The sequence below is a fragment of the Balaenoptera ricei genome, chromosome 11, assembly GCF_028023285.1.
Source record: "Balaenoptera ricei isolate mBalRic1 chromosome 11, mBalRic1.hap2, whole genome shotgun sequence".
Classification (NCBI taxonomy): domain Eukaryota; kingdom Metazoa; phylum Chordata; class Mammalia; order Artiodactyla; family Balaenopteridae; genus Balaenoptera; species Balaenoptera ricei.
The window spans coordinates 63150445-63168329 of record NC_082649.1 but is presented as its reverse complement, the minus strand read 5'-3'; the positions used below and the strand labels follow the sequence as shown (position 1 = coordinate 63168329).

Sequence of the window (17885 nt, the reverse complement as noted above, 5' to 3'; positions counted from 1 at the left end):
GGCACCCTTAAAGGTCACCGACACCTGTTTCTCCTCGTTTGTCCAAGAGCACACACTATTGCTTCTCTCCACAGCCTGAGGGCAGCTTCATTGGGCCCTGCTCTGGGAGTCAGGTCAACAGCTCCAGACTCCTCCCCACAACCCACCCCTTCTCTCTGTCCCTACACCAGCCTCCTACCCACCTTGGTCTCACTTCCAGGAACCACCCAGTAGATGCCCCATCATGGAATGTCCCTCTTCCAGAACCTTCCTCATCAGGTATGCTTCTGGGCGAGCTCAAACCATCCCTGACTTGCCCAGTCACCTCCACCTTTCCCTCCTCTCAGTCATCACAGAGAAAGGGAGCTGGTGTTTAGCATTTATTGAACACCCACTGTGCCAGGCCTTATGTTTAGGATGGATCAGCTCATTCAGAACTCCAAATAACTACATGAGGGTGGCACTATTATTACCTCATTTGACAGATGAAGAAGCCAACCCTTAGAGGTGGAGTATCTTGTCTAGGTCCCTTGGCTCTTGGCAGTGGAGTCGGAATTAAAACCCACAGCTAGGCTTTCTATTTTGCCCCCACCAGCCTGCCTTCCTAGCCCCAAGTGAAGCCACTTCCTCCAGGAAGCCTTCCCTGACCTACCTCTAGCCCCATGCCTGGACCTCTTAGACATTTTGTACTCAAAGCATGGTCCACAGACCCATAGCTTTGACATCATCCGAGACCTACTGAATCCACATCTGCACTTTAGCAAGATCCCCAGGCAATTTGTGTGCACATTAAAGTTTCAAAAATGCAGATTCCAAAACCAGCAGGTAGAGCCTCAGCAGACTTGGTTCTACCTGTTGCTTGCCATGTGGCTTTGGGAAATTGTTTCATCTCTCTGAGTGTGGAATGGGAATGTAGTAATACTAGCTCCTCTCCTGGGATTCTATGAGGACTAAAGGGGGCATGGTGAATCATAAAGGGCTTTGCAAATCATCAGGATGGATGGGCACCCCAATTGCCCCTCTGGAGGGAGGGCTATCTCCCTCTGTCTTGCCCACCTCTGTGTCCCCCACATCACCAGCACTGGGGTACGTAGCAAACAGCTGTTGGGTAGGGCATGAAAGATCACAATAGGGGTGATTGAGTGGTGACCTCGGAGGGGGTGTGGCTCAGTACCCCAGGCCCCCACCCACTCGCCCCCTGCCGGGCCCAGCCGTGTACCAGGCGGAAGGAGCGAAGCACCGACAAGTTGCCCATGCGGGACAGGCCCAGCTCCATGAGGCTGAGGATGACGATGATGCTGTCGAAGATGTTCCAGCCCTGCTGGAAGTAGTAGTAGGGGTCCAGGGCGATGATCTTGAAGGTCATCTCTGCTGTGAAGATCCCTGTGAAGACCTGGGAAGCAGCGGGAATCAGGGGTTCCCAACATTTAGGCTGGAAAAAGCCTCTGGCAGCAGGGGCTCCCTGCCTCCTGACTCTTGCTCCTGTAGGGTCCCCCTTCTGGGCTGCCAGCTCTGACTGCACCCAGAATCCCAGTGGGTGCCTGCTCAGCCATGGCCCGGTCCCTTGGGGACACCTCCAGCCCGATGCCTCCAGCCAACTCCGCTGTTTCCCAGGCATGACCCACCAGCCTGGGCCTCAGAAACAGCCAGGCCCACTGCAGGCTCTGCAGGGACTCACAGCTCTGGGAGGCACCTGGGATCAGGGGAAGCTGGGGTGGGCCTTGACACCACCCAGCTCCAGACCCCTTCCAGCCCGTGTGGCCACAGGAAGTTTCACACACGCCAAATACACACATTCCCACAAACACGCTTTCATGGCTCATGGCTTTTGCCCATGCTGTTCCCACTTCCTCCCTGTCCACATGCTGACTCTTCTCACTGTGATAACAACCAGCCACCATCTCTTGAGGCTTGACTATGTACCAAGAGCTGGGCTAGAATGCTTTGCATACGTTGTTTCTTTTAATCTGTCCAACAACCCGACGAGAAAAGTATCATTAACCCCATTTTACAGGTACAGAAACTGAGGCACTGAGAGGTTAAGTAACATGCCTGGGGTCAAGTAGCTCATAAATTTGATAACCAGATGAACTCAGTGTAGTCCTTCAAGATTTAGAGCAACCACTCTCCCTTCTAGAAATGTTCCTGAGGTGGGCAGGGGCTGGGCTTCACCTGGTTCACTGACTCATGAGTCCTGAGCAGCCCAGCTTCAGCCGGCAGAGACTCAAGGTTAAGGAGTCCATCGTGTGATGGGCCAGGCAGCCCCGACCGTGGCCTACGGCTCTGAGCTGTGTCAACTGCTATGGCAGGAGGGCGCATGGCTCTGGGAGGAGGGGATATCCCCTGAGGGTGCGGCTAGCAGGAAGTTGGTGCCTGTGTATCAGGCCTTCCTGGAGCCAGCTGGGGTAGGGGGGTGGGGTTATCCTGAGGGTGGTGAGGAGGCTCTGCGTTTTCTGCAGGGGAGGCCTGAGGTCGGAGGGCCTCAGTAGCTGTGGAGGTCAGAAGCAGGGGCATGGCTGAGGCGTCTCACTGAGATCAGCACTCAGGAGTGGGGGTTACCTTGTCCTTGGCACCTGCCCTGAGGACACTCTGTGCTGAAAGGAGAGAAGGAGAGGCATCTGCACCTGTTGGTGGTCCCAGCACCGGCCCTTTCCCTTCTGCGGAAACGAGGCCCTGTGGCAGTGGGCTGGGGGGCAGGGGATTGCTGTTGGCCCAGGGAGGGCACTAGGATGGCAGGTGGGTGGGCACTTCTGCACTACCATACAGGGCACCACCCATCAGCGCAGCCCATGTGACTTCCGTGGTCCCTTTAGTGCTTGTGCCCAGAGAGAACTGTCCCTCCACCAGCTGGGGTCTTAGGGAAGGGAGAGCCCCCGAAATCCTCCAGCCTGTGCTCAAATTCCTAGGCTGCCCTCACATGTGAAGAGGCATCCTTGGGTTCCGCCGCTTTCCCTGCACCCATAACTTTTCCATCTCTCTGACCCCATCTCCCACTACTCTTCCAGCCACGCTTGCCTCCTTGCTGTCACCTCCTCAGGGCCTCTGTACCTGCTGCTCCCTTTCCCTGGATCCTCCGCTCCCCAGCCCACAGGACTCACTCCCTTCAGGTCTCTGCTTAAAAGCCACCTAATCAACTCAACAAAAACTTCTTAACACTTAAAATCGGGGCCCCGCCCACGATTGTGCTTATCCTCTTCCTTGCTTTATTTTTTGTTCCCTCATATGCCACCCTGACATACTGTACGGTAGCTGTGTGTTTGTATGTTGAGTCTCCTCTGGCTAGACTGTAAACTCCACAGTAGGAGGGACCTTTCCTGTCTTACTGTACCTGGAACAGTGCCCAGCCTATAGGCGGGCCATCAATATTGGCTGAATAAGCATGCAAGTGGTTGGGCCTTAGACCTCCTGCAGCACCCAGTTCCATGTCCCTGTCTTCCTGAGGCCTTCCCTACTCAGCAACGGCCCTCACCCAGCTGCATTCCCTGCGTTGGGCTTTGCTGAGAGCCCCTAAGGGTGGGGCCTGGATTTGCCCTTCCTTGTCCCCAGCCCTCTGGTCTCCCCAGCCACTGCCTGAGGATGCCAGGGTGAGTGTGTGCTTAAGACCCACGAGTGCTAATACTCATGTCTGGGTAAAGGAGCTCAGGAAAGATCCCCCACCTCACTTTGCCCAGGTTTGCAGCTGTTCTGGCAGCAAAATAGCAGATACGAGGTGGTGTTGGAAGTCAGCAAGAAAAAGACAGCAGAGGGAGGCTCTGGGGGATTGCCTTTGGGGAGGTGATGAGCAGAAGAACCAACAGCATCACCTGGAAGATCTTCAGAAACGCAGAATCTTGAAGGCCCCAGACCTGCTGAATCCAAATCTGCATTGTGACCAGACTCACAGGTGATGTGAAGTTTGAGAAGTGCTCTTTCTGAGCAATGGTTCTTAAACTTGGTGCACTTCGAACCCCCTAAGGAGTTTTAAAAATATTGATGCCTGGGTCCCACTTCCACAGATTCGAGTTAAGTTGGACTGGAGTACCCAAGTAGCGAGAGTTTTGTCAACTTCCCAGGTGATTCTAATGTGCAGCTAAGCTTGAGAACCACTGCTTTAGAAGTACATGAATTTTGGTGTGACTCCTTCCAAAGGATCACCACTGGCATTGTCAGGACATGAGATCGAGGCTGGATGGTTTAAGACGTGCAGAGAACGGCAGCCAGACCCGAGTTCCAAAGCAGGGTCTGTCACAGTGGGATCTTGGGCCTGTTTCCCCATCTCTCTGAGCCTTGAGTGTTCCCATATGTAAAATGGGGATAATAACACCATAGGTGGTTTCTAAGAGTTAGAGCTAATGGATGTCAAGTGGATACTGCTGAAAACTCCAGGCCCAGGCAGGAGCTTCAGATACAAACAGCTCTGCATGATTTATAGGCTCACTGGGATCTAGCAGGCAGGCTGTGAGTGTGGGCACCCACCTCCCCTGACTCCTGGCAGGTGGTACACAGAGCCATCAGTGCTAATGGTGGCTTCCCAGGAAGTGGGAGGACTTTTGAGAAACCCCAAACTCTCCTGACCTTGGCTAATGTCTTTAATGGGATCATCCTGTACACACTGTAAACTTGCTTTTGAAACGTAACACCTTGTGAACATCCTTCCATGCCATTTAAAACATCATCTACAGCATCATTTTCTTTTTCCTTTAAAAAAAAATAGTTGTGGGATATTCCACGGTACAGATGTGCCGTAAGTAGTTTAACCATTTCTTTGTGATGGGCATTCTTTTGTCCCTATTAAAAACATTGCCAGGATTTCCCTGGTGGTCCAATGGTTAAGAATCCTCCTTCCAATGCAGGGGACGCGGGTTCGATCCCTGATTGGGGTACTAAGATCCCACATGCTTCGGGGCAACTAAGCCCACGCACCACAACTACTGAGCCTGCATGCCGCAACGAAGAGCCCTCGCGCCAAAACGAAAGATCCTGCATGCCGCAGCTAAGACCCCGCGTGCCGCAACTAAGACCTGACGCAGCCAAATAAATAAAATAAATAAAATTTAAAAAACCATTGCCATAATAAATATCCTTTCGCATACATATTTTAAAACAACTTGCCCAATTATTTTCTTAGTATAAATTTCTGGAAATGGAATTGCATAGCCAACAAGCATTTTTAGAGACTCCGACACATAACTGCTAAAAGATCCTCAGAGATCGGTTTTAACCAATTCCACGAACCACATGGGATAACTGTTTCCCTCATAAAAATGCTAATTCCTGTCCCACTAACCCTTCCAATCCAATAGGACAAAAGCCATCTTTTACTGTTGCTTTGTTGGACATTTCTTTGATTTTTGTATTTCTCCTTTTGTGAAATTGCCTGTTCATATCCTTTACTTGTTTTCCTATTAGGGTGTTTGCCTTTTCTTGGTGTTGTTTATAAAAGTGCTTTATATATTAAGGGTATTATCCCTTTGTCTACTGTGCATTGCAATTTTCTTGGTTTGTCATTTATCTTTGTCATTGTACTTTCTAAAAATTATAAAATATTTTAAGCATATAAACAAATATAGAATAATATGATGCATCCTTTGTACCCACTACCAAACTCTACCAAATATTAACATTTTGCCATATTTGCTGCAAATCTTGTTTCATTTTTCCCTCAAAATAATAGCAAAGAATTAAATAGCATTTACTATATGCCAGGTACTGTACTAGTGCTTTACATATACTGAATCACTTAATCCTCACAATAACTCTATGAGATATTATTATCTCCATTTTACAGATAGGGAAACTGAGATACAGAGAAGTTAAGTCACTGGCCCACATGATGGAACCTGACATGAACCTAAACAGCTGGCTTCTTCTGCATAGTCTTGATCACCACCTGCCATCGCAGGTAAAACCCATAGAACTACATTCACTCCGAGGTAATCACCATCCTGAATTTGATGTTTATCATTCCCATGCATGTTTTTACAGTTTTGATGCATAGTATTTTTGCATTGTTTTAAGGTTTCTATAAATGGGCCATGCCATATGTGTTCTTTTTTGCAAGTTCCTTTTATTCTTAACATCATGTTTGTGAGATTTATCCATATTGAAAGATGTACACATATTCCTTCTAATTGTGCACAGTATTTCATTGTATGAAAACACCACAATTTATTTATCCATTTTTAAGTGGAGGGATAGACATTTAGATTGATTCCAATTTTCCCTGTGACTAACAATGCAGCAAAGAGCTTTCTTGTACATGTCTCCTTGTACAGACATGTGGGACTTTCTCAAGAATATGTATATCTGAAATTAAGTTATAGGGTATGCATATCCGTGACTTATCAGATACTGTACAACTGTTCCCTGAGATGGTTGTACCAAATTGACACTCTTACAAAGTGTGAGTTCCCACTGTTTCATATCATTGCCAACACAAAGAAGTTTATTTTTGATTCTCTAATGGGTGAGAAATAGTATCTAAATGTTGATTTAATTTGCATTCCTCTGTGTTTCTTTTCATTTGTTTATAACTATCTGAATTTCCTCTTCTGTCATTTCTTCTGTCCTTTGTTGTGGTTGTGTTTTTGCCAGTGGATTGTCCCTCTTCTCTTTATTGATGTGTAAGCATTCAATGTATATTCTGGATTCCATGTCTTTCCAGTTAAATACTTTTCATAACATCAATTTCCAGTTTGGGGTAGTGATTTCACTTTGTTTACCATATCCTTTATTGTACACATATCACAAATTTTTTAACATAGGTAAATTTAGCAACCTTTTCTTTCATGGTATAAACTTTTTGTATGTTGGAGAAAGCCTTCCTAACCTCCAAATTTTAAATATTCTTCCACATTTTTATTCTAAAAGCTTTAAAATTTTATTTTGTTGCTTTTAGGTGTTGAATCCAATTCCCTGCAACTAATTAATGAATATGGTATGGGGGAGGGATCTAATTTATTTTCTTCCATAGAGATAACCATTCTGGGGACTTCCCTGATGGTCCAGTGGTTAAGACTCCATGCTTCCAGTGCTTCCACTGCCGGGGGCGTGGGTTCGATCTCTGGTCCAGGAACTAGGATTCCGCATGCCATGCAGTGCAGCCAAAAAAAAAAAAAAAAAAGGAGATAACTATTCTTCCCAATCTTATTTATTGAATAGTCTGTCATTTTCCTATTGATTTATAATGCCATCTCTGTTATTTATCAAGTCTCCAAATATGCATTTCTTATTTCTGAGTTACTGATTCTGTAGTACTGGTCCATTTCTATATTGCACCAATACTATAATGTTTCAATTACTATAGCTTTATAATATATCTTTTTTTTTTAAATAAATAAATTTATTTATTTATTCATTTTTGGCTGTGTTGGTTCTTCGTTTCTGTGCGAGGGCTTTCTCCAGTTGTGGCGAGCGGGGGTCACTCTTCATCGTGGTGCGTGGGCCTCTCACTGTCTAGGCCTCTCGTTGCGGAGCACAGCTCCAGACGCGCAGGCTCAGTAGTTGTGGCGCACGGGCTTAGTTGCTCCGCGGCATGTGGGATCTTCCCGGACCAGGGCTCGAACCCGTGTCCCCTGCATCGGCAGGCAGGCTCTCAACCACTGTGCCACCAGGGAAGCCCTATAATATATCTTATACATGGTAGGGTAAGCTCCCCAGTTTATTCATTAATTTGTTTGATAGACTTTATTTTTCCATATTAAATTTAGGATTGCCTTTTCAAATCCCATGGGTAAAAAAGTGTTGGGATTTTGATCAGAATTACATTAAACATCCTGGTTAATTTAGTAAGAACTGATATCTCTACAGTATTCAGAATTTCATCCATGAAAATGGTATATCTCTTCACTAATTTATTCTTTTATATTTTTCAATGGTTTTGTAATTTTTTTCATACAAAATTTACAATCTTCTGCTACATTCATTCCTAGATTCCTCACAGTTTTTATTGCTATTGAAAGTGTTAACTTTTAGAAATTACTCTCCAAATGATCATCGATGGTGGCTAGGAGCAGAATTAATTTTAGTATGTAGAGTCTGTACCTACCAACATTGCTGAACTCTCTTACTGGTTCTAATTGTCTTTCTGTAGATTTTCTTGGATTATTTCTATAGATAAAAACATAATCTGGGAAATAACATTAGATCTGTTTTCCTTCCTTCTTTCTTCTTTTTCTTCTCTTACCACACTGACAAGGGCTCCAGTATAATTTGACTCGAAGCAGGGAGACGGGAACAAAGCTAGAGCTGCAGCACAGCAGTGTAAGGCACTAGGTAAGAGGATGAGCTCTAGATACAAATGGCTTGGATTTGAATCTTGGGTCTTTCACTTCCTGGCTGTGTGACCTTGGTTAAATTATTTCACCACTCTGTGCCTCTGTTACCTTATTAGTAAAATAGGGGTAATAATAATACCATCCCCCTTACTGGTTGTTATAAAAAATTAGGTGTTCAACAAGTATTAGCTATCATTACCAGGATCACTTTGTGTGTTAATTTTTCAGACATAGGTTCCAGGAACACCCAGGTATAAATTTGAACTCCAAATCTGTATAAGGCCAAATTCATAGTCACAAGCTTCTGGAGGTTACTTTCCCCACCCCCTCACCCCCCTCCAGCCCTGGCTGAGACTGACAACCTTCCTTCTTTATTGTTTCCCAGGGTCAGTGTGTGGATTTTTTTTAGTTCACCATTTTACTGAACATAGGGTCATATTCTTATGGGGCTACTCAGTTCCAAACCCTGCCTGCACTGTCCCAAACACAAGTCCTGTCCCTGCGTGTTCACAGAAATCCAAGCCCCCAAGATTACTCAAATCAGCACCCCTCCCACCCCCTAGGGCAACTACAGAATGATTTCACACGTTTACTGCTATGGTTTTAAAGTCCCTCTTTGTTTTTGGCACTTGGGGGTTTTTGTTACTTTCTCATGAACTTTACTATGCATGTCAAAGAATGTTTGCTGTATTTTTAATTGTTTCATAGTTGGAAACATCTCAGGTTTCCTTGTCCACAGTATTGCTAGCAACAGACGTTTCATTTGCCTTTTACCTTTGTTTATATGATGGGCTAAACATTAGTGAAATCTATCAATCTTCTCCTTTATGGAATTTGTCTTTAGTGACATGCTTAGAAAGGATTTTTTTCACACGCAGATTATTTACCCATGCTTATTTTTGTGGTTTTGTTTCTTTACATTCAATATTTAAACCATCTAGAATATATTAACTGCAAGACAATCAAAACCTTACATACTAGCAATAAAGCTATCCAAACAGAACAAAACAGAGCTGTAATCCAATGACATGACCTATTACTAATAAGTGAACCACAAATTTAACACAACTGCAATTCAATCACAACTTAATGCTCCAGGGAAGCCACCAGTGCTCTTCATCACCTTGACTGCTGCTCAGTCCAACCCAACGGTCACATTCCATTAGAACTGTATTCAACTGAAATCCTACGTAACCACCCTCTGAAGACCACCCAACACAAGGCAGGCACAATTGTGCCACGAGACTCCTACAGACTGAGATCTAGCTTTTCCTTCTGTTTGTATACAGAAGAAGAAAAGAAAAGCAGAATCACAGCAAAACGGACTCACATTTGTGAAAAAATTTGAATAGACCCTGTAGAGAACTATCTAGAGTTCTGGATGTGGAAAGTAATAAGGGAAGAAAATCCTCACACTCCACAGTGTAGGAGACATGCCTATCTGTGGGGGCCACCTGTGCAGCTGGGACCAAGACAGGGCTGGGTCTGCAAGAGGAGAGAGCTTGGACTGAATGACCCCCTCCCCCAACTCAACCTCAGTGATGGTCCCAGGAGCTCCTTTCAGAGGCCAGTGGGCTCTCTGCAGCCTTGCTCTAGGATCTTCTGCAGAAGGGCCGACCCTTTGTTTACCCGGACAGAGCCAGTAGGACCCTGTCCCCCAGAGTCAGGAGACAACAGCTACATGCCCAGCTATGCCATCACTATGTCACCTCTCTGGCCTCAGTTTTCCATCTTCAGAGTGAAGAGCTAGGACTTGATTTGGTGTCAAGAAGAAAAAAATCAGAATTAGAACCCAGACATTCTGACTTCCAGGGACAGTCTCCTTAATAACAACAACAAAGATAATAACCACAGCTATCATTTATTTTGAGTGCTTATTGTTTATCAAACTCCGAGCCAAGCACATTATACACATTATCTTATTCAATCCTCATTAGCTTCCTATGAAGCTGATATTGTCATACTAATTTTACATTTATTAAATTCAACAAATACTTACTGTACCAATTACTGAAACTAAGTAATTTGCTTGAGGTCACATAGTAAGAGCTGAGTCAAAATTCAAATCTGGCTCTGCCTGATTTACTCACTCCATCCATCCATCCATCCATCTATCTCTCTATCCTTCCTTTCCTCCTTCTCTCCATCCAGCCATCCATCCATCCTTTCCCTAAGAGAACTGCCTCTTTTTGCATACACTCTCCTCCTCCATTACTAACTGCCACACCTCAAGTCCCCACACATTTCAGGCTCACCCTCAACTCACTTTTGTTTTCTAGCTTTTGGGCATCTTTATCCCCAACCTCTCACTCCCAATTACATCTCTCACAAAAGCTGATCCTGAGGCTCCTTCCACAAGCTCTTCCACAGTGACTCCTATCTTCAGAAGATCCTTTCGTGTTCTGAGTCCCTCCTCCCTTACCCACAAAGGCTGTGCCATCTGGCCAAGAGCCCTTCACAACACGATGCCCATTTGAGAGTCAGCTGCCAGCAGCCCTTACCAGGTTTCCGACCTGCAGCATCTCCTCAAATTCAGTTGTCATGTTGTAATGCTCCAGTGCCATGAAGAGTGTGTTAATCACGATGCACAAGGTGATGGTGAGGTCGGCGAATGGGTCCATGACCATGAACTTCACTCTCTGCTTGATGGACATCCACAGTGGACAACACTCCCAGATCAGGTAGTGCTGGGCGAAGCGATTCCAGCATGCCGGATACTTGCGGTGAGACTCCAACTCTGGGTGGGAGGGGGCGGGGCAGAGAGCCAGTGAGCTGGTTTGTTTTTGTTGACCGACTCTTATATAACTCGTGGTATTCCAGAAAAGATGTATGACCTACCCAGGAGATGACAGGGCTGCTACATGACAGGGGGACAGAAAGAGGGGCAGGGAAGACTAAGGGAAAGAGTGGCCTATGTCCTGGCTCCTTACTCTGGGAATACGGGAGAAGAGGGCCACAGGGACAGAAAACCAGGATGGATGTGGGGAAAACTGGGACAAGATAGATTAGGACAGATGTGGGCTCTCTTGAGACAACACTCCCACATAGATTTGGGGACACTCAGGGGAGGTATAGGCTGAGACAACATCTGAGACAGGCAAGTTCAGATATAAGGACACCCAGGACCCTACCGGTAGGAACAGATGTGGATATCTGGGACATATCAGGACAGATGCGGGGGGTGGGGGGGGAATGCCTGGGACAGAAGTCATATTGGACAGGAGAGGACAAATCAGGGGGGTGCCAAGTTCAGGATGGATTGGATGTGAGGTTGCCTAAAGTGGGACAGGCTTGGACAGATGTGAGATGCTTGGAATAACCTGGGGTAGATATGGGGATGGCTGGGATAAGCTAGAACAGGCATGCTTAGGATGGGATGGCCCCAGCAGACATGGGGGTGCTTGCGAGAGGACAGGATGAGACCAATGAGCACCTAGGACAGGCCAGGACAGCTGTGGGGATGCTTGGAAGAAACACAGACATGGCTCCTGAGGATGCCCAGGACAAAACAAGCTGGAACAGACAAAAAGACACCCAGGACAGGCCACAGAGACTGAAAAGTCTGGGACAACTGTGGGGATGTCCAAGGCAGGCAAAGCAGCAGGGGTGAACTTGGCTCAGGCCCGGCTAACTGTGAGGGTGCTCAGACTAGAAGCGGGGAGTGTTTGGATGACACCGGGGCTGACCTTCCAGTACGCTGGTGAGGACGCTGACTGCACTGAGGGCTCGCTGCCGCTCTCCTGGCTCCTCGAAGCCGTCCACACACGGAGCCTGGGGGTTCAGCATCTGAGGCCTGCCTGGCTCCTCCGACGGTGTGGTCTGGGTGTAACCGGGAGATATGCGTCAGCCTGAGGACGGAGGTCTGCCTGGATCTGGGGCAGCTGCCCCAGACTCAGGTTGGGGAGGTCACAGGGGGCCAGCATGGGGGTCTTGATGGGACACTGGGCGCTGGGCTTCTTTGCTCCCAACTCCCTCCCAGCTAACAACTCCCCTCTCGCCAATCATTATCTCCTTCATTCTCTTTTTTTCCTCACCATCTCTCATTAGTGGTGATTCCTGAGTGTGGACAGGAAATTACATGTACCAGGTTCTTTTAACCAGATGCTGACATATACATTAGTACATGCAAAAACAATCTGGGAGTCTTAATTGACCCCAAGCTCCCCAGAGTCAAAAAAAGCTGAAAAAAAATCCACCATGCTCTAAGGTGACATTAATGGAAGCATAAAGCACAATGCTCAGACATAGCTGGTGGGAGCTTTTGTGGAGGCAGTTTGGCTATATCGACCAAGAAAATTTTAAATTGGCTCTGCAGTTCCTTGTCTAGTAATCAAACTTCATAAATAATTATACACGTGCACCAAAAATATGTATGCGACAATGTTCACTGCAGCATTGTTTCTAATACCATAAAAACAAAACAACTGATCAATAGGAAGAATATTAAAATCAATTATGGATACAGTCCAACTCTGGACTCTGACGCAGACAATAAGGAGAAGGAGGCTGTTACACATATGTTCCCATGGGAGCACTTCCAAGACAAACAGTTTGATGAGAAAACAAGAAAAAGATCTGGAAGATAACACACTAAATTGTTAAAGTGGCTATATCCCGGGAATGGGATTGTGTGGGAAGGGCAAGGACTTTTACTTCTGCACTGTTGGATTTGTTTTCAACGTGCTTGCGTCATTTTTGTAAGTAAAAGAACCAGGCCTACAAATGGAGATGGGGTGTGTCCTAATGAAGGGGGTGGCAGCAGACATTCCCTAGGCTTACTCAGAGCCCCCCACAGAACCAAGAGGGGCCCGCAAAGACTTCATGTCAGCATGGCCGTGCATGACCACAGTCCGCGAGCCCAAGCTGGGGCTGATGAAGGCACTGTGCTGTTCAGCGTGCGAGAGCGAGGCTCTATAATCTGTCAGAGGGAAGATGGGCCTAGACAACGCAGGGTGGCAGAGCCAGGGCCCGGGGTGGGTACCAAAATGATCTGGGCTCAAGTTCAGGTCAGCTTTTGCGATTGGTAGGACTGCCCTGAAGTGTTGCCTAGGGAGGGAGTGAGCTCCCAGTCATTGAAGTATTCAAGCAGAGGCACCTGAGAAAGCTGAGGTAGCTGGTGGAACAGTAGTACCCTAGGTCCAATGCAACTACAAATCTGGCCAGCTTAACTCACAGCATGTCTTAAATTCTCCCAACTTCTCTCCTTTACCATCTGTGATAGTTTGGGTTATCATTCAGCAAATATTTACCCTTTCCTCTCCCACTGTCACTGAAGCAAAATTCCCTGTCTTGTTGGTGACACACTTGCTTTGGCCAAGGGAATGTTAGTGGACATGATGTGAACAGAAGCTTTGAATGTGCTTGTGCCATCTGCCTTGCTCGTGTGCTCCAGTAATCCTCCAGGAAAAGTGCTTCCCCAAGTAGCTGCCACACTTTCAGCCTGGGACAAAGACAAGGGGAGCAGCCCTGAGCCTAACCTATAGTATGGAGCCAGACCATGTGCAGTCTGAGGCAGAGCTGCCCAGCCAAGGTCAACCTAGACCAGCCAAACCATGGTCAACTTGCAGAGAAGTGAGCGTGAGAATAAAGGCTTGTTGTTAACCATTGACTTTGGGGGTAGTTTGTTACACAGCAGCATTGTGGAAATAGCTGACTGATACACTGTCCTAGTGCAAGCTGTCATCATCTCTTTCCCAAAACTACTACAACAGCCTCCTAACTGGCCTCTTCTCTCCCCTCTATTCTCTACACAGCTGAAAGGGATTCCCTTAAAAAGTAAATCAGATCATGATAATCCTCTGATCAACAACTCCCCCCCACCTTACTCAGAGTAAATCCAAACTTTTCTATAGCTTACAAGGCCCTGCATAGCCTAAATCCTAACTCCTCAAACTCATTTTATATCCTTTTCTGTTTCCACCACACCCGGCCCTGCCTGGCCCTCTCATCCCTTAAACATGTTGAGCTTATTCCTCTTCAGCGCCTTTACACTTTCTGTCCCTTCTGCCTAAAACACTATTTTTCGTGTCTGGCGCCCTAAAATCACCTTTTGGTCAATTTTAACGTCGCCTCCACATAAAGGACTTCCCTGCATATTCTAACTAATAGCCCCCATTCCCAGCCCTCCCCCTAGCAACTTTCTATCACATGACCCTTACTGGTCCCTAGAAATATTGATCAGTTTACTCTCTGTCTTCCTGCCTACGATGCCAACTCCATGAGGTCAGAGCTCTTGACTGTTCTGTTCACTGTTATATCCTTGGAGCCTTAAACACTGGCACTCTACGCAGAGGGCTGGCACTAGATAGATATGGGTTAAATGGATAAATACTTGGCACTCAGGGGCTTGGGTTAAGTTCTAGCTCTGTTCCTAAAATGACGGGGGCAGGGAGGGGGGGGGTGGGTAAGAGGGAGAAGAATCTGTTCAAGGTGCCTCCCCCACTCCCTCTGCCTTTGGGGCCAGGCGCGCATACAGACAGCAGGCAAAGTAAACCTTCACCCTCTGCCCCAAATTAAAGTGAGCTGTCTGTTGGGGCTGCCCCCTCCTGTGTTGATGAAGAAACCACTATGTGCCCGACACTGTGCTTTGTTTTCAGACTAGAACTGGGCACAGGTGTCACCAGGGACCCAGTTGAAGCAGGGAAGGCATCCCCAGGGGTCTACAGCCTGCTAATCTCTTTAACTTTTCAACATCTCGATCTTGGTTCACTAATTCCTTTAACTTTGCAGATAACCCCCTTGGCCTGCTAATCCCTTTAAGGTTATAAATGGGCCCCACAGAAGTGAGAATGGGTGAAGTCAGAGTTCCTGGTAATGAAGTGTTTGAACTTGGATTCCTCCCGACATGTGCAGTACAATGAGATGATTTTCTCCCTAATGAGATTAGGAAATTCTATTAGCGCTCCAGCTGCTGACCTGATTCCACAAGGTTGAGGCTCCAGGGCTGGACCTGCAGCAACTGGGAATCTGTGTTCTTGGGAAGCCAGACCCCCACCCTCCAGGTAATGGCCAGGTGGGTCCCCAGACCCACCCAGAAGCTACGGTCTGCCCCCAGTGCGTTCCCAGGACCCTCTCCTTGACTCCCTGCTCCAGAGGAGCATGAGGGCCCCAAGTCTTCACTCCTTCCATCCTGCTCAATAATAACAATCATAGATAATAATAATAATTATTGAACATGAGGCAAGTACTGGTCTAAGCACCAGACAGGTATTAACACTTTTAGTCCTCACCACCACCTTCTGATGTAGATATTATTTTTATTTCCACTTAACAGATGAGGAAATTGAGGCACAGAGAGATTAATTGCCTGTGCAAAGTCCCACAGCTAGAGCAAGTGTCTGAGCTGGAGCAAAACAGGCCATCTGGCTGTGAGCCCCCTCTTCAGCCTGCTTCCACCTTCCTGATCAGGTTTCCCTATCTTGTCCTACTTCCTCAGAAGGTCTGCCCTCCTCCACCTCCTGCAGGCCTCAGGGTCTGAGACCCACATTTGCCCTTTTCCTGGGTGGACTGCTCTGAGCCCTGTGTTGGGGGCAGGGGTCAGCAAGGGTACTCGGTGACTGGTTGGACAGACATCAGCCTGTCATGGGATAGGCTGACTGAGTGATCAAAGCTCTGACTGGCCTCTCATGATCTGGCCCTCCCTTCCCATCACCTTTCTGACAGTTGCTCCAACTCCCCTCCCCTTTACTCCCTGGTTTCCAGCCACACTGCCCTCGTGGCATTTCCTCCAATACACTAGGCATGCTTCTGCCTCAGGGCCTTTGCACTTGCTGTTCCTTAGGCCTGGAACATGTTTCCCCCAGATGATGCAATGACAGTATGTTACTACAACATTATCACCACATCAACGTACTCATGCGTGTCCTGATTGCTTTACGCATATTAGCCCATTCATCCTGGCTTCGATCCTGAGGTGGATATTTTATTTTATTTTACTATTTTATTTTATCTTTTGGCTGCACTGCGTGGCATGCGGGATCTTAGTTCCCTGAGCAGGGATCAAACCTGCGCCCCCTGCAGTGGCAGTGTGGAGTCTTAACCACTGGACCACCAGGGAAGTCCCTGAGGTGGGTATTTTAAATCCATTTTACAGACAAGAGACCTGAGGCACAGAGAAATAAAATAACTTGCTCACAGCCATCCAGCTGGTAAGCAAACCCCGTCTGTCTCCAGAATCTGGGTGCTAACCCCTCTGCTATACCACCCCTCACCTGGTTCCCCCCTCCTTGCCTCCTTCAGGTCATTGTTTAAATGCCTTGTAATAAGGGGGTTTCCCTTTCCCTCTTCCCCACTTTTGTCCTCCCACAGTACTTAGAGCTTGGGCTAATATTACTTGACATTTATCAGTTTGTAAAGTGCTGAAATATTTTGAACTTGATGAATAACTGTTGCCCAGAAGCTCAGAAGTGTTCCCTTGCCACTCTGGCCCTTCTCCAGATTGTCCATGATCTGCAACTCTCCAGGGCTCACACCTGGCACACACAGGACCTCTAGGGCACTGGTCCTGTGTCACCACAGCGTCTCAGTGCCCATGCCTTACTAGCTGCTAAGTATTTAACTGTCATCCCTGTTTATCATCATTACATACCATATATGCATACATACACATTTTTCTTCTTTCTTTAACTTTTGTCTGTCTGGAAGCTCTAGGAAGCAGAGATTTTTTGGTAGGCTTATTCACCCCCAGAGCTCAGTACACAATAGGCACTCAGTAAATACTTGGTAAGTATTTTTAGACCTGGCTCTGGTGACCAGTCTGGGAGATGGGACCTGCCTGGCACTGCATGGCGGGGCGGACTCACCGTGTCCAGGGGGCGTTCCAGCATCATAGGGCGGAGGAGGCGGCTCCCTGGGGAAGTGGCCTCAGGGTCGCCTGCCCCCAGCAAGGAGACCACCCCGTTGCAGTCCACAGTGCTGTTCCTTTTGCCATTGAGGACGTGGCTTGGAGTTGAGCTTCCGGGACTGGGTTGTCCCTGGGCACTAGGCCGGCGCAGGGGCCAAGGCACCAGCAGTGATGTGCGGTGGCTCTCACTGTCCCCGGCTGTGCTGTTTTCATCATCTGCAAAATCTGTCTCAGAACCCATGTCCCGTCGGCGGAAGGTGAAAATGCTTCCATGGCTGGAGCGTGGCTTCAAGGAGGTCCTGCTGAGGCCGTGGGTGATGCTGAGATGATTCTGAGGGCACACAGAGAGGGGGCATGACCAAGACGGTTCTTCTCGTGCTCCCAGCTTATCACTTGTGGCTTTGGCCCCAGCTCAACTTGGGGCATTGAGGGCTTTTGTCAGCCACATAGGAACTGGATGGGTTGAGCCGGGGGTGCTCAGAGGAGGGGTGCAGCGTTAGAGGCAATCCTGCATCTTCTGGGATCTCTGCTCACCTGAAGCCTGTGCCTCTGGGGCTTTGAGATTGAAGCTTATCTGGGGGAGAAGGGGGCAGGAAGGCCCCTGCAGACAGACCTGGCCCAAGCAGGGCCTGGGGCAATCAATCACGTCCCTCACTCATTTGGGCACGTCCTTGAGCTCCTGCCAATCCACACCATGGGGAGTCCCTCAGTCCCAGCCCCAATGCTGGGGACTTAGCTGAGGTTGGGGATATCCTAACACCCAAACCTACCCTATCCCTCTGCCCAGGGCTCCTCCACTCTAAGAGTGG

At 47.6% G+C, this 17885-nt stretch overlaps 1 protein-coding gene and 1 non-coding gene across 2 annotated transcripts in view; both read right to left on the bottom strand.

Annotated features, from left to right (window-relative positions):
* SCN5A (sodium voltage-gated channel alpha subunit 5) overlaps window positions 1-17885 on the bottom strand; it is a 106906-nt gene that overhangs the window by 45123 nt on the left and 43898 nt on the right. Inside the window, exons 12-15 of the mRNA XM_059939409.1 lie at window positions 17036-17407; window positions 11921-12053; window positions 10736-10971; window positions 1199-1372 (exon numbers count right to left, since the gene is read on the bottom strand). Of these exons, the coding sequence (XP_059795392.1) occupies window positions 1199-1372; window positions 10736-10971; window positions 11921-12053; window positions 17036-17407 (915 nt within the window). The remainder of the gene's footprint in view (window positions 1-1198; window positions 1373-10735; window positions 10972-11920; window positions 12054-17035; window positions 17408-17885) is intronic.
* Window positions 16218-16290, bottom strand: TRNAG-GCC (transfer RNA glycine (anticodon GCC)). Its single transcript has one exon. It is a non-coding gene; the product is annotated as a tRNA-Gly (tRNA).